At 37.5% G+C, this 15,338-nt stretch overlaps 1 protein-coding gene across 3 annotated transcripts in view; it reads left to right on the forward strand.

The window, feature by feature from the left end:
* Window positions 1-15,338, forward strand: part of LOC124858692 (collagen alpha-1(XIX) chain-like) — a 176,496-nt gene that overhangs the window by 126,135 nt on the left and 35,023 nt on the right. For all 3 annotated transcript variants that reach the window (XM_047350828.1, XM_047350829.1, XM_047350830.1), the window contains 10 exons: window positions 1,250-1,291; window positions 1,941-2,045; window positions 3,359-3,412; window positions 3,800-3,853; window positions 5,302-5,355; window positions 7,893-7,946; window positions 11,638-11,682; window positions 12,542-12,592; window positions 12,728-12,772; window positions 13,649-13,675. In XM_047350828.1, the coding sequence (XP_047206784.1) occupies window positions 1,250-1,291; window positions 1,941-2,045; window positions 3,359-3,412; window positions 3,800-3,853; window positions 5,302-5,355; window positions 7,893-7,946; window positions 11,638-11,682; window positions 12,542-12,592; window positions 12,728-12,772; window positions 13,649-13,675 (531 nt within the window). The remainder of the gene's footprint in view (window positions 1-1,249; window positions 1,292-1,940; window positions 2,046-3,358; window positions 3,413-3,799; window positions 3,854-5,301; window positions 5,356-7,892; window positions 7,947-11,637; window positions 11,683-12,541; window positions 12,593-12,727; window positions 12,773-13,648; window positions 13,676-15,338) is intronic.

Raw genomic sequence — 15,338 nt, forward strand, 5'->3', positions numbered from 1 at the left:
GCAACGAAGTTGAGGAAAGCATCCACAGTGAACAAAGGGTTACTTTGCAACTAACCTCCATAGCTGTGGGGTGGGGCGACTCGTTCTGCCGGGCCGGCTGAACTGCATGTTAATGCTGTAGCCACGGTGATGCGGTCCCGTTGTCCTTCCTTCAGACCAGGAAAAACTGCTCCACTCGGCGTCGTAGAGACAGGGTCACTGCTGGGAACTCTCTGGAACACAGTTTGATTCTCTAGACCTCAGAAAGAAAAGTAAAGCCACGCTTGCACCTTAATTACCCCGTTCATGAATGAATACACAAACAACAATTAATTCCTACTTAACTTAGTGCATTTGATCGCGTGATCGTATGACACTCTTGGATCCAGTTTGAAGAGTTATGTCTGTTTGCCAGCAAACAGACATTAGTGCGCTGTGTCCCTCCTTCCAGTTCCGCTGGGGACCTGCGTGGAAGAGGTCTGTTTGTTGGAATGCGAAGTTTTTATTCAAACAGTGACATCACCGGAAGTCCGCTGTTATTCCCTTCTTGTTCCTGGCTGTGCTGGAAGTAGGTTAATGCGATTTATTTTGAAAGTTCCAGAAAAGTTTTTACTGGCCTTTAATGTTGTAACCCATGGTTGGGGTCCCAACATGGAACTTAAAATTGCACACTTCAGTTCCACAAATAAATGTTGTGCATGTGTGTAGGTTCAAAACAATGCCGTAATGTTTAAGCTTGCAGGCCACACCTAAACGACTATACCATAAACCTGTGGTACATAAAAGCCTTCTGTAATTCCAATATTTCAGCATGCTCAATTTCCTCCAAACTAAAGATTCATAACACATTTATCATCTCTCATTTGTTATATAATATGTACTTTTTAAGCTTTCTTTTATTTGGCCTTAAGCTTTTGTCGATAACATTTTTAGTGCTTCAGAATCTTATGATTTAAGGTTTTCCTCAACTGCAAAGAAAAACTGGAGCCAATTACTTTGATTAATAAATGAGTGTGTGTAAATCCTCATCCTAGAGTAAATGATGGTCTTATAGTGCCGGTAATGGTTTGTGTGTGTGTGTGTGTGTTTGTGTGGGTGTGTGTGTGTGTGTGTGTGTGTGTGTGTGTGTGTGTGTGTGTGTGTGTGTGTGTGTGTGTTTGCGGGTGCATAATTTACAAGCTGCAGCTGAACCAAACAGCTGCACTATATTGTTAAAACAACATCAAAGATTTGCCCTGAAAGACAAAACTCTCTCTTCTTTTTCTGTCAGACTGCTCTACCTATCGTTGGAGACATGGGTGCTTTACTTAAGGTATTTCATCTGCAATATTCACAACATTTACATCTTGTCATAAAGAATAAATTTGCAACAGGGAGTCACATTGCTCAGAGTTTGTTGAAAGGACCTATGTATGGATGGATGGATGGATGGATGGATGTATGGATGGATGGATGGATGGATGGATGGATATATAATATAACATATAAGTAATTCCAGTTGTTTTTTTTTACTTCTTCCTTCAGATCGAAAATTATGTTATGCCTTTTGTGCTGTTAGATACATTTATTGTTGTGGCAACATAATACTGTTTTGACCTGTTGCAATAAATAAATTCCGTTTTTATATTTTTTTATATATTTCTATTCACCTACTCTCTCCAGCTTCTCACCTGTTTCCTGGGACTACTGAAAGTTTCAATGACACAAACCTAGAAGTCTCACTCCTTGACAGTGACAGAGTTCAACCTCTCCCTCTTATGAGAGGCCCTCTTGCAGGCACTACTTGGTTCACATTATTTCTGCTCAGCAGACATTTAGGGAACATTTTGTGTCAGCCGAGGTCCCGAGTCCTACCCGGCAGATGTCATATAATATGTGGCAAAAATGCAGTGTGCCAGCTTAGCTTGATGAAATCTTATCTGTGCCACTGATTTTGCTTCTTGCCTTGCATGCTTTGGCAGAACGCCTGCAGTCTTTGCCAGATGGGAGTTCCTAGGCTGCCTGGGCAGAAGGGAGAGAAGGGCTCCCCCGGAGTGCAAGGAGTGGAAGGCTTGGTGGGAGAAAAGGTACATCCAGTTCTGACATTTTTAATTTATTTTGCATTTTAATCCAGCCTTTTAGAGGGGAATAAAGTGGCATTTAAATATATTAGACACAACTACATTGCAACAGTTCACTGTCCAAATATGGCTCAAGAGGAAATAAACTAAATACAAGATGATTTATCTGCAAATGCAGAAAGAATATTATCCTTGATAAGAGGCTTTTGTAAAAGGATAATGACATACTGCGTGGAATTAATTTCAATACAACTTGTTAATGAAATGTGATGGCAGAGCAGGCCTGGGATATAAGCAAACTTTGCTTCTGCTTAGGGCCTCCACTGAGAGTATTATACCAGTTGTATATGAATGAGTGTGTGCATGGTTGTTTGTGTGTTGCCCTGCGATGGACTGGCGACCTGTCCAGGGTGTACCCTGCTTCTCACCCGTAGACTGCTGGAGATAGGCACCAGCTTCCCCCGTGGAATAAGCGGTAGAAAAAAAATGATATTTTGAAGCTTATTTCAAAATGATAGAGCATAAAAAGTTATTTTTATTCAACCTGGAAAACATTCTGTAATTTGATCTGGTGTTAGAAAAATTTAGTATGCAACAAAATGTTTTAAATATAAGAAAATAAAAATTTTTCTGACACAACTACACAACTGCATGTGCAGGAGCGACAGCGATGAAGTTGATTTGTGTGTAAAATTTTATCAAAAAAAAAAAAAGTCTTATCAGAATGGACCTATTTCACAGCAGACATTTAGACATAAATGTAGTAGGGAGAACAAAGACTTGTTAACAACGGGCTTATTCCATTTAGACACAATCAGCATGCACACATGCAGAAGTAGCAGGTAGCCTTCTTTAATACAGATGCATATTCTGTGCTTGTTTATGTCAAAAAATCAGCTATGAAAAGGCTGACAGATGTTTGACTGCTACATGCATTTTAGCTTTTTCAGGGACGACCCACTGATGTACTGCAGATGCACTTCCACAAGTTCCTACAATCTTCAAGAAAGATTTTTCAAAGGAAAAATCTGTTGCATCCTAATAAAACATTCAGAAACAGAGGTCATGCAAATAAAAATCTGCGAAGTTTTGCAAACTGCAGAAGCTGAAATAGAACTTGTTGACAACCAGATTTAGTAGTAGAAGTGGAGCAACCAAAGACGTTATTCTCCAAATGGGAGTTTAATTTTCAGAACTAGCGCTGTTCTATAGGAAAAATTGGGTAAAAGAAATCTGAAAATAGATTAGGCTTAAGCTGACAGTAAGCTAAATCTGAGAGGTGTGGCTGTGGTAATGTTCAATATTTGTGCTCTGAACAGGGGGATCCAGGTGTAAGAGGTCCGATGGGTAATCCAGGAAAGGAAGGCCCAAAGGTAAAGTCAGGCATTTAAAAACTAGAACACAATCTGTTAGAATTGCCTTTAATCATGCAGCCTTTATCAAAAGAAGAAACCAGGTAAAATAATGGTAATAATTTGATGCTGTTTGTTGAATTGTGTTAGAATTTTGCAAAGACATTTCTGTCTATGTACATATTTAAATAAATCCTGGAAACCTAAAGAACTTTTCTATTGTTAATATCATTAGGATCGATTAGTGCTTTCTGCAGAAGTCGTTGCTATGGATACAGCCTTGCAACAGTGAAACAGGCACAGCGATTTCAAGTTGTGCGCTGGAAGACGTGTTTTTGAAGTTTTACCCCTATGGTTGGTGAAAAACATTCACTTTTCCTTACCTTACTGGTCCTGCTCACTCTGCAGGGTGTAAAGGGAGAGAGAGGGTTCCCAGGTCCCACTGGAGATAAGGGTGACGAGGTAAGTAAGGAAAACGTTTAATCGAGCAAATTATTACACTAGACATCAAGCCATCTGGAAAGGGGGGTGACAGTGATACAGTACTGTGAAAAACTATTATAGATTGCTTTGGTTTTGGCTTTTTTGTCATATTTAAATATTTCAGATCATTGAACAAAACATATTTTATTCATTCATTCATTTTATTATCTAACAAAAATAACATGATTATATGCAAAGATGAAAGATGTTTGTTCCTACTAATTAACACTAAACCAACACTGCATTTAAAAAAATTAAAAAAACATAATTTAAGAATCAAAGTTGGTGGTGATAGTGTGATGATCTGGGACTGCTTTTGGTTAGTTGCTGTAATTAATGGAACCATAAATTGAGGAAAGTTGGGTCATCAGTTTATGACCTTAAACTCAAATGCAGCAGGAAATTAACACAACAGGAAGCCAGCGTCTGAATAGTTAAAACAAAAAACTAAATTAAAGTTTTGGAGTGGCACAATTCAAATTCGGACTTATTGAGATGACATGACCCTAAACTGGACGTGTTTTGTTTTTCAAAAACCCTCCAGTTTGTTATTTCAGGTGCTTGATGGCAGTTTTTGCCACAAAGAGTGGCCAAGAGTAGAGTTTTGTTTGGGTGTAAGATTTCTTAAATAATAATATAATTTAATAAATGTTTTTTTAACTTGATGCTATACTTTTTTCTCAATTTGCTGTTTTTTAAATAGATCTCTTTTTTTTACTTTTAGATAAAATATATGAATTGATCCTATAAGTTTATCATATATAGCCTAAGGAAGAAAATTCTGTTAACAATGTAAACATTAGGAAACATTTTTTGACGTACCTGCTTTTTATTCTGGAAATTCACGCAAATTAAGCTTTGACTGAAAGCTATTTACATAGTAAAATTTAAAATGTTGTTGTTTAATACTGATTAAAAGAATCTACACATAATTATTAATCCATACACTTTAAAAGTTTTTAATGAAATGGTAAATCTGTAGATCATCTGGTGAAAACCACTGAGAATACACACAACCAATAATTTCGACAAAGATCCTTGGTTTAGTGTAAATCCTCCAGGTGCAGTCAGCTGCACAGCTCTCAGCACGTCCAGATGCTTGAATCACTGTCACAGATTGAAACACTCAAATAAACTGATATTATACTTTTCACACAAAGTGGCAGATCATTGAAACTAACACCTGCTTAGTGTTCATATTGAAATTGATCTCTCATTTTATAAACATGTGCTCCTGAACAGATGTGCAACGATGCAGTGCTTCTAACTGGCTCCTCTGTTTCTCTTCAAGTATTTGCAAACGGCCAATATGTTATAAGCCAATAGTTGCAGGGATTTTTTCTTAATACATGTAATAAAGTTATTATACTTATTTGTTCCAATTATTCTGATTTTTAAAGTGAGTACTTATTTGCTGTCTTCTCCAGGGGCCTCCAGGAGCTTCAGGACTTCCTGGTGTGGCGGGTCGAACAGGAGCCCCAGTATGAATTTTTTTATGTTTGGCATTTTTATTATGAAAGAAAATATTTACCATTCCAAAAAGGGCAGCACACACAGTAAGGACAACAACAAAAAACAGAAAAGAAAACATTTACAGTGATGACATTACACTGACATTGTGGGAAGACTAGTAAAACATTTAAACCTATTAATGAAATTAAGATTAAGATGAATTAAAGAGATAGTATTTGGGGGTCAGTTCTACAAGTGAGCAAGGAAGGGCTCCCACATTCTCTCAAATATGTTCTTAGCACCAGACTTCCATAAGTGCGACTTTTCTATTTGTATAACCAAACGTATCTCATTGAGTTATTGTTTATAGCTAGGCTGGGTCGCAGATTTCCAGCTGAATAGAATGAGATTTTTGGCACCACTATTCCAAGGTGCACACCCATCTGAACACAAAATGGAAGTTGAGGTGACTGAGGAGCATCCACTCAATTTCTAGTGGTTTGGGATGATGTTGCAGTGTGATCTTAAAATCACACTGCGGACAGCACTACAGCACAATGACCACTCAGCTGAATGACACTTATCCCACAAAGAAGATAACTGAGGGTACATTGGGTTCAGATTAACTATAGAGTAATCAGGTCCATGCATGAACTAATGTTTTATCACCCCATATTGAGTTTTAATTGAACAGAATGAGATTTATTACATTGCTTAATTCCAGAGGTCTTCTGCAACCTCAGTATCTATGTCCACTGTCCAGATTTCTTTTATTGAGATTGAATACATTAGGGAACATTTCCTTGCTCTAATAACAGATTTGAATGTAGAATATGGAAGATGCAATTTACTTCAGAAGTGAGAGAATTATGTAAAATGAGTATTATTTTTATATCCTCCTCACACTAATGCATATCTGCCTGGAATTTCAACCGCATTGAAAAATTCATTTTGTTAGGTAAATAATGTTCCAGCATAGCAGTTATTTGCATTTAAAACTGTACCATACATAATCATATCCCCAGCTAAGATGGGTTGCCACATACTTTTTGGACATGTCGAAAAATTCGGCAGCATTTGTGCTGCAGCTCTCAAATGTCATGTCTAATATACATCGCTGCTACAGCATTGACGCAACTCCCACTCAAGTATGGCAGCAGTGACTCAATGATAACATGGCTTAATGTCATAAAGACTAAGGAAAAGCTCTGTCTGCCCTCATGTAGACTCACAGATGCTTGTAAGCGAAAGTTAAACTGACAGGATGACCTACTTTTGGATAATTTCAGCCGATAATTATCTGACCACTTGAGGCACAAATGGAAAATTGGAATTCCATCCCCAAACCGTCAGTTGATTCTTACATATGAAAGAAAATACAAAGTATAATACAATGACGTCATGGCAAAAGTAATGTGTCCCACCCGGAGACTGAAGAACAGTGAAAATTTCATGTCATTAGTCCCACTATACACACACTTTTCAAATCAAGATCACATTAAAAGCAACAAACAAACCGTAATGGAATTAAATAACTTGATTTTCTACAAATCTGCTTAACTTCCTCATGTTTTGACTGCATTACACATGGTTTACAATACCCCAACATACACTGCAACATAGTTAACATTGTTTTAGCCTCTAGTAACTTAACAATTGCCAACACCTGCTGGCTTAAAGATCTGAAAAGGCTATATCAGCATTCTTCTTTTGAATATCAAACAAACTAATTAAATGTTCAAGTTTAAATGTATGGTTGTGACAAATGAGACCAGTGAAGCTGATATGGGTTTGCTCAACTAAAGCTCTGGGGCCAGAAAATAATGTAGAAAGGGATGCGTTCTCATGTTTGTTGCACATTAATAATGCCTTAAGACCAAGACCATCCTTTCTGCCAAGTTTATGAAGTTAGCCGTTTAAAGTCCTTTGTGATTATAGTGTTAAAAGGCATTAATAAATTAAGATCTTTGAAGAAAGATAAAATTAAAGATGTTTACAAAAGTCTGGGCAGTTTCAACATCTTTACGGCCTTTACTCAAACATTTATACAGGGAAAATGTCTTTAAAGCCCATGAATTTTATATTCTCTACCACTGTCACAACATGAGATGGTGTTTTTGATTTTTCTTTAACACTTCTGAGATTTCATTATTGAAGCAATAAAAATCTGAAGGAACCCAACATCAGTAGTACCACCTTCTTTTAACTGTGGCATCCCAGTTTTATGAGGTAGTAAGAATGTGATCTCCATTCCACACTGCAAAATGGATATCCAAGTTGTATAAGCAGGGATTTCCTCCTTTGTGACTCATTCATAATAACATTAATGATATGTCTCATCTAATCAGATTTTATTTCATTGTGTTGTTAAAATGAAATATCTAAAATGTCTTGTTCCATTAATTCTGAATTTAAAGTTATTTGGCCAATGCAAGTTTAGTTTTGAAAATATTGCAGATATACAGATTTTCATATTACTCTATTTTGTTTTTATTTTTGCAATATTTCAAAGCTATCTTGCTATATTTTGTGCTCAAATTACATTGCATTCATGTGTTTTTTGCAGGGACCTGTTGGTAGACTTGGTCCAATGGGCCTACAAGGATCAAAAGGAGAAAAGGTAAGATTTATTGCTCTCTCTCTCTCTCTCTCTCTCTCTCTCCCTCTCTCTCACACACACACACACACACTCTCTCTCTTTATGCACCTCATCTAAATTTTGTAGATGAGGTGCATAAAAAACAAATATACAACCTACCATTAAATATCCTATTGATCTATTCAGTTACAGGGTTAATAAACATTGTTACTTTTAACAGCTATGCAAAAACATAAAAACATGACAAACGTTTTTTTGTTTTTTTTCTCAATTCTTTGATGAATATTAAAAGCGGCATTGTTTCTACTGAGTCATCTTTCCTAAATTTGCTAAAGGTACAGGAAAAGACATAAGGCATTATTTTAGCTACATTTCTAAAAGAATGTAACAATGACTGAAATCAATAGTTTTTCTTTAATGTGACAGAATGTGAAGTGGATACAGTTTGGAACACTTTAGAAAAGCTGAAAAGTAATAAAAAACAATGCTTGCATTTAGTTTTGCTTAGAATAGTTTTTTTGACTGTAAGAATAAACTGAAAAAGATCCACAAAGCGTTTTGATCTTTTTGTGATTGTGTATTTGTGTGTAGGTCTTGGAGTTTGGGGGATTTCTTTTTGGTTCAACCATACATCAGTTTTTTGTATCATGAGTCAAAAACTTGACAAGACACACACTTACAGGGACGTCTTGCAAACATGTAAAACAGACTGTGTACCCAAGCTCTCAAAGTAATTTTTTAGACCTTATTTATGGTAAAGACACTTATCCATGGAAGTGAAATGGTGTTTTCTACTATATGTATATTGCTATGTGTTTAAATGTATGTAGGCTACCTGGGATGTTCTGATCAAGATTTGTATTTCTAATCCTGGTCTGACTCATTCAGTCAGTCAGTTTAGATTATGAAGGTATCTCCTATCCATTTTGCTTGACAAGGGAAGATTTTTTTTTTCCATTAGGGGTTTCTGCAAGTGAGTCCTGAAATGCAGCTCCATAAGGGGCTTAACTGGGTTGAAAAAGCAATGACAATGTTCTGAGAAAACGTCACCTGAAAAATTTATAGCTTTGTCATTTGCTTCTAAAAAATGTATCTGACTTGACACACAAAGCTAAAGTCTTACGGGTTACCCCTCCTGACAATCTTTTTATTTAGAGCGGTTCGGGGAAGCACTAGTCTAATGTTGCCATGTTTTTACTCTGTTTCAATTCATACAGTGCTAACAAAAAGTTAAGGGAATTCAGCTTTTGGGTGAAATTTCAGGATGAATCTAAAATGCACTATGACCTTCTCTAAACCTTTGAATGCACGTGTCCACTGCTCAATGTTTTAGTACAATAAGCTTAACAGCAAAATTCACAACAATGGGAAACAACGGGTGTTAATCCGTGAATCAACTAATACATTTCCTGGTTCAACTGGTATTTAAACACTCCTCATCATGCTGTTCACATTTAGACATCATGAGACCAACATCATGACACCTAACAATTAATCAACAGTAACTCACCATTGTGAGGCTTCAAACATGATGTTCTCCGATGGAAGAGGCCACTGTGCTTAGAGTCCCACAAAGTGTCATCAGCGGGTTGCAACAGAGATACAGAGAGACTGGAAGAGTCACAGAATGGCATAGAAGTGGAGGTCCTATGGGCACATTCCACACTGATGAGCACCTCATTGTGAACAGTGCCCTGCGGAACCGGATGATTAATGCCACTCAACTCCAGGTACATTTAAGGGAGGGGAGAGGCACCCAAGTGTCATGTCAGACCATTCAAAACCAATTACATCACCCTGGTCTCCATGCTGGATGACCTGCAAGGATAGCTGACTACACAACCAGGCACAGGCATCATAGCCTTGCATTGCCCAGGAAGATGAAAGTCAATTCACGTTGAGTAGAAATGACAGCCGCCAATGAGAGGAGATCGTCATGCATCAGCCACCGTTGTCACCACAGAGCCTTTGGTGGTGGTACAGTGTGACAGGTGTGCCAAGTGAATACAAAACTGTCTTACACTTTGTGAATGGTACAGTGACAAGCCCATACTACCTGAATAACATCAAAGGCTCTAATTTAATTTTCATGGACGACAATACTCTAGCTCATTGAGGTCACATCATTAGGGAATGACTGCTGGAGACCGGTGTTCCTCAAATGGAGTAGCCTGCACTTTCTCCAGATCTGAATCCCCAAAAAAAACCTATGGTATCAGCTGATTTGCTGTCTAAAAGCTTGTGACTCTGTATCCCAGAACCTCTATGACCTGAGCGCCACACTTAAAAAAAAGTGGGATACCTCAACAGACAATAAGTTGACTTGTGAACACAATAAGATGTAATTGATGCTCAAGCATGTCAAACATGTCACGTTATTGAGACATTGACATTTGTTGGTGTGGTATATCCTTCACTCTTGTTGGCTTCAATAAATTGTTTGAGATGAGGAAGTCACTATTCCATGCGTCTACCTAAATACCATACTTTCATGATATAATATTACTGTAGCATGAACTTTTGTGTTTACCATTCAAATATCCTGACATTTTGTACTGTAGTTTCCGTCAGTGGTGTACAGACAAAACACACAGAAAGAGTTGTTCTCCTGCCTCACAAACGTATACACAAAATAGTCACTTTTACTGGATGGGTTAGAATGTAAATTCACAGCATAGAGCAGGACACAGAAACAGATTGATAATAAGCTGCAGCAGCCAATACAGTCTCTCCATTATTGTGAAGACCTTTGTAAAGGTTGAAAAACACTTAGAAGATGCACTTAGTGCAACAACCACAACTCTTTAGAGCAGCAAAATAATATCCTTAAAACACTGTTTTTCAAGCCATGCACACAAAAATTGGCCATGACTGTTCAACATTTTCTGCACAAAACCTGAAGCTGCATGGCTTGCTGGTGTTATAGTAAAAAAATACCCTTCCCCTGAAAAGAAAGCATACAATATTTTGAAAAAACATAATGGCTTTATTAGCTAAAACCATACCCTTCATTAACAAGGTAATGTTAGAATGGCAGCAAGCCAATAAACACATAATGTAACGTAGATTTCCCTGGATTCAAAAATATGGATGTGAGTGGATTAAAGGAAAAAGGAGTATATATTTAACTGGAAAAAAACTTTTATACAATACAATTTTACAATAAACAAGTGGGATCTGCAAAACGTTATAGTAGTAACTTTGAAAGTTCTAATGTGGGGACAATGTTTCATATTTTGGTGATAAAATTGTGTCCATGGAGTGAAAAATGTAGATGCAGCAGCAGGTGAGATTTAAACAAAAAAGTCTCATGCGTTTTTCACATCCTTTTATTCTGACTTTTAATAGCCAGAGTCAGTCTCTCAAACATTCCTCCCCAGAGACTCATTATAATCTCTGAATCAGAGTGAATCGGAAATGAAAATTTATCTGTGAATTTTAAACCAACCGTTGAAGTTGTAAACATTTTGAAAGCTATATATAGATTAATGTTTTAATTACCCTTTAAAGTGGTTTAAAGTATATAGAAGAAAATATGATTTAGAGGTTTCAAGATTTCAACATTATGTCTGTTTATTTTCAAAATTTAAAAACAAGTTTAAGAAAATAAGTGTCAGCAGGGCTCTTCTAAAGAATCTCTATCTGTCAATTAATGAAAATATTAACAGTCATTCTATTATGCCTAAGATTTCCCTTTGTTTATGTTTCTCAGGGAAATGAAGGATCTCCAGGCAGACAAGGACTTCCAGGACCTCCAGTAAGTTGCTGAAGCTTTTGCACGATTAACTTTTCTGTATGGCTTTAAACTCCATGAGGGTCAGAGATGTTGTACCCTCATGTGGACATGTAATGTTACCTTTAAAGGTTAGTGTGTTAAGGTCATCTGTTTGAAACTTGTTCAGTGTTTCCTGTAATAGCAAAGCACAACTGACAAACAAGTGTAAACATGATGAAATTGTGGCCACATGCTTGCTGGCGCCGTGTCTCATTCTATCCCTTTTAAAAGACGAGTGAGTAAGCACTTCCAGTGGCAAATCTATAATTCATTGGCTGTCTCCTTGGACTTACCATGCACCTACCCAGCATACACACACACACACACACACACACACCTTGATCTTATAAACCTGTGGCCATGGAGGAAGGGGGATGGCTCAGTGGCCTGAAAAGGGTACATGCCTTCACTTGCTTCTAAATGAGAATCTTGACTTCTTGGTTTACATTAGCTGCTCTCTACAAATCTATCACCGAAGAACATCCTCTTATAATATTAACCCATAGTGAGGATTAACTTGTTTTCATACCCAAATCTTTTAAAATCACAAAATGTTTTGTATGTTTGAGACATTCCTGTTTTATGCATTAAGACTGATTCCAGGATTATGAAAATCTGCTGTTCTTTACTTTTTCTGCTCTTTTCTCTCTCGCACTTTCTTACCATCTCTTTCTCTGTGTACTCCCCAAATGAGCTATTGATCTTTCTTGTGTTGCTTTTAAAGGTTTAACACTATAACTGCTTAAGACCTAGTGTACAGTTTTTTTTTGCAAGGACTTTCTCTGCCTGAAACCAAAGAACTCTTGGAGAGAGGATGTTTGATTCACTGATTGTGTTCCAGGGTGTGCCGTATGTGGAGGGAAACGGGATGAGCAGTCTGTACAAACTGCAGGTAAAAGAAAATACTGATTTTAACTCACATTAATCGGATTTATTGAATTTGATGATACAATACATTTCATTGTTAGTGAATTGAGTTTGAACCTTGTAAAATATTTTGTAATGACATTAAGAAATGTATTTGCAGAGTGGTGGAGCTATTTTAGGACCTCCTGGATTGCCTGGTGCTCCGGTAAGTGTTGTTGTGCCTCAGGTAAATCCTTTAAAGTGTGCTGTAAGGAACTCTAGCAAACAGACATGCTGATAGTGTATGAGCTGTAGAGCCTGGGAGAGCTGAATAACAAACAACCTGACCAGCCCTCCAGTGTTATCATGGTTCTGAAGCTCTTATATCACAGTCAATCACTGGGGGTAGACAAGGGCCAAGAGGCCTCCTGACTTCCAAACAGGTGCCTGTGATCCACACAACATCAATGATATGCAAAATCAACTTTAGAAGTTTACATGCTCTGCACGGAGTCGAAGTGGCCCAATTTGCTTATCGCTTCCACCCTCCTTCCGCCTTATCAGGCAGTTTGTAATCATGTCCAGTACAGAGAGATGTTCAGTCACCAGCCCTGCAGGCATCCATTCGCTAAAACGAACACTTAACTAGGGGACAAAAAGCAGATGTTGTGCTGTCCCCCGGTGCACAATGCGCATGCACTACAGCTAAATCTTAACACTTTAGCCTGTGCTGCGTCTATCACAGTCCAGCAGCTCCTCAGGAGCAATCAATAAGAGAGCTTCCTCATCAGTGTTAAGAGGGACAAGACAGACAATTTATCAGGTTTTTCTTTTTTTATTAGAAAAATGTGGCCTGGGTATGTAAACCCTCTATCAGAACCACAGTGGATTGTGTAATCTTTACCTGAAACACAATTGCAGTATTGTCATCATTTACAGCCAGACACATTTGGGGGAAAATAAAGCTATAATAAATAGTATGAATTTCACCTACAATAATCTATAGCTACATGTCATTTCCGATTGTCTTTTGACGTTTTATGATTCTGGTTGTCACATCTATGGCACTAATGTGTCTTTTTTGTCTTTTTTCTCTCTTAAGGGTCCAGAAGGAGATGAAGGACCTGTCGTGAGTAGAAGCTGTTCCTTCCGAAATGTTTATTTTTTATATATATATAGCACACACAAAGAGAATTCAGAGATGCTTTTTATCATTATCTTTCTGGTTTTCCAATGTATAACACAAGTCAATAAAGCCTCGAGCCTGAGTGCTTAACATGTCTCAGTGGAACCCCAATGTACAACAAAAAAAAAAAGAAATTACCTTGTCTACAACAAATATGAAGCCTTTGTAACATATTGTCTTGCCAGTGGGAACCCAGAAGCACGTACTGCATTTGAAATGTGCTCCTCACCTCTTGCTTTTGTACTAAATTGGGAAAACAATCCATTCACAATCCACACAGACATGGAACCAACTTGACTTTTCTGCCGTCACCCTGAATTCCTCATCCTCATGGGACCAATTGCATTTTTCATTGTGTTCATTGCCCAGTGATTTTTCACCAGAATGTTAATTTGACATCCTAATAAATTGCGACGACCAGCTACAGAGCCATGCTGGAATTGCCCCAATCCGTCTCACAGCTGATCCTCTGGCTTGTCCACTCTCCTTCTTCTTCCTGTTAGCCACAATAGCTTATTCGTGACAATCTGCATGTGTGACAATTACCCAGACAATTCATCTATGTCAGCACCGGTTGCTTCTCTGTTCTGTGTAATGACGTTTCTCCATGGCAGCCTGAGCAAGATGAGGTAGATAGAGGCCATCACTTGCTCAAGAATGGAGAATGGGTCTCTATTTTTAGAGCAGAAGAAAGTCCTATTGTAAAATGGGGCTTTTTTTTTCCTTTTAATGGTTCTGTAGCCGAATGCTGTAACAGTATGTGCATTAGAACATTTGAAGCTGTTTTCCCAGGGCTTTGTGAAACTAACTGATACATAGAGACATGCATCAATTGAGGACTAACAACATCAAGATGAGAGAGAGAGATCTAGTAATGTTGTTTCTGTGTAAAATTCAGTGAAAAATTATGCATAGATATAAATATAAATAACCAGGCAAATGGAACAAAGAGTGCTGTGAGACATTTTGCCCTCTTAGAGATTTCTTCTACTTTTGCAGGTTACATGTTTTAGATTATCAAACATATTTTAATATCAATCCAAGATAACCTGGTTTCTTGTTAAATGCAGTTTTCAAATTATGATTTTATTTGTACCAGCCACACTTTGTCCTTCATAGTGCCAGACCATGAGAAGCAACAGAACACTTAAATAGAACATGTCTGACAACATGAAGTAGGCTGAAAGATCTCAAAACCCAACACAACCTGGTGTGATTGAAAGAAATTCAAGAACACAAAAGAAGCAAAGAGTGCAGTGACAACTTATCCAGGTAGTCACAAAAGACCAACATCAAAATTACTACAGGCCTTATTTGCCTCAGTTAAGTTTACTGTTCATGATTCAACAATAATAGAGAGACTGGGCAAAAATGGAATTGATGGGAAAGTTCTCAGATGAAAAACTGTGACCAAAAGAACACAAAGCACTGTCTAATATTTGCCACGAAAATCTTAATGGAAAATGATTCAAAGGGCACCAGCAAGTTAACCACTAAATGGCTAAAAAAAATAAAATGAAGGTTTTGGAGTGGCCTAGACAAAGTCTCGACCTAAATCCGATTGAGATGCTATAGCATTTCCTTAAACAGGTTGTTCTACAATGAA

Source organism: Girardinichthys multiradiatus, chromosome 22 (genome assembly GCF_021462225.1).
Source record: "Girardinichthys multiradiatus isolate DD_20200921_A chromosome 22, DD_fGirMul_XY1, whole genome shotgun sequence".
Lineage (NCBI taxonomy): Eukaryota > Metazoa > Chordata > Actinopteri > Cyprinodontiformes > Goodeidae > Girardinichthys > Girardinichthys multiradiatus.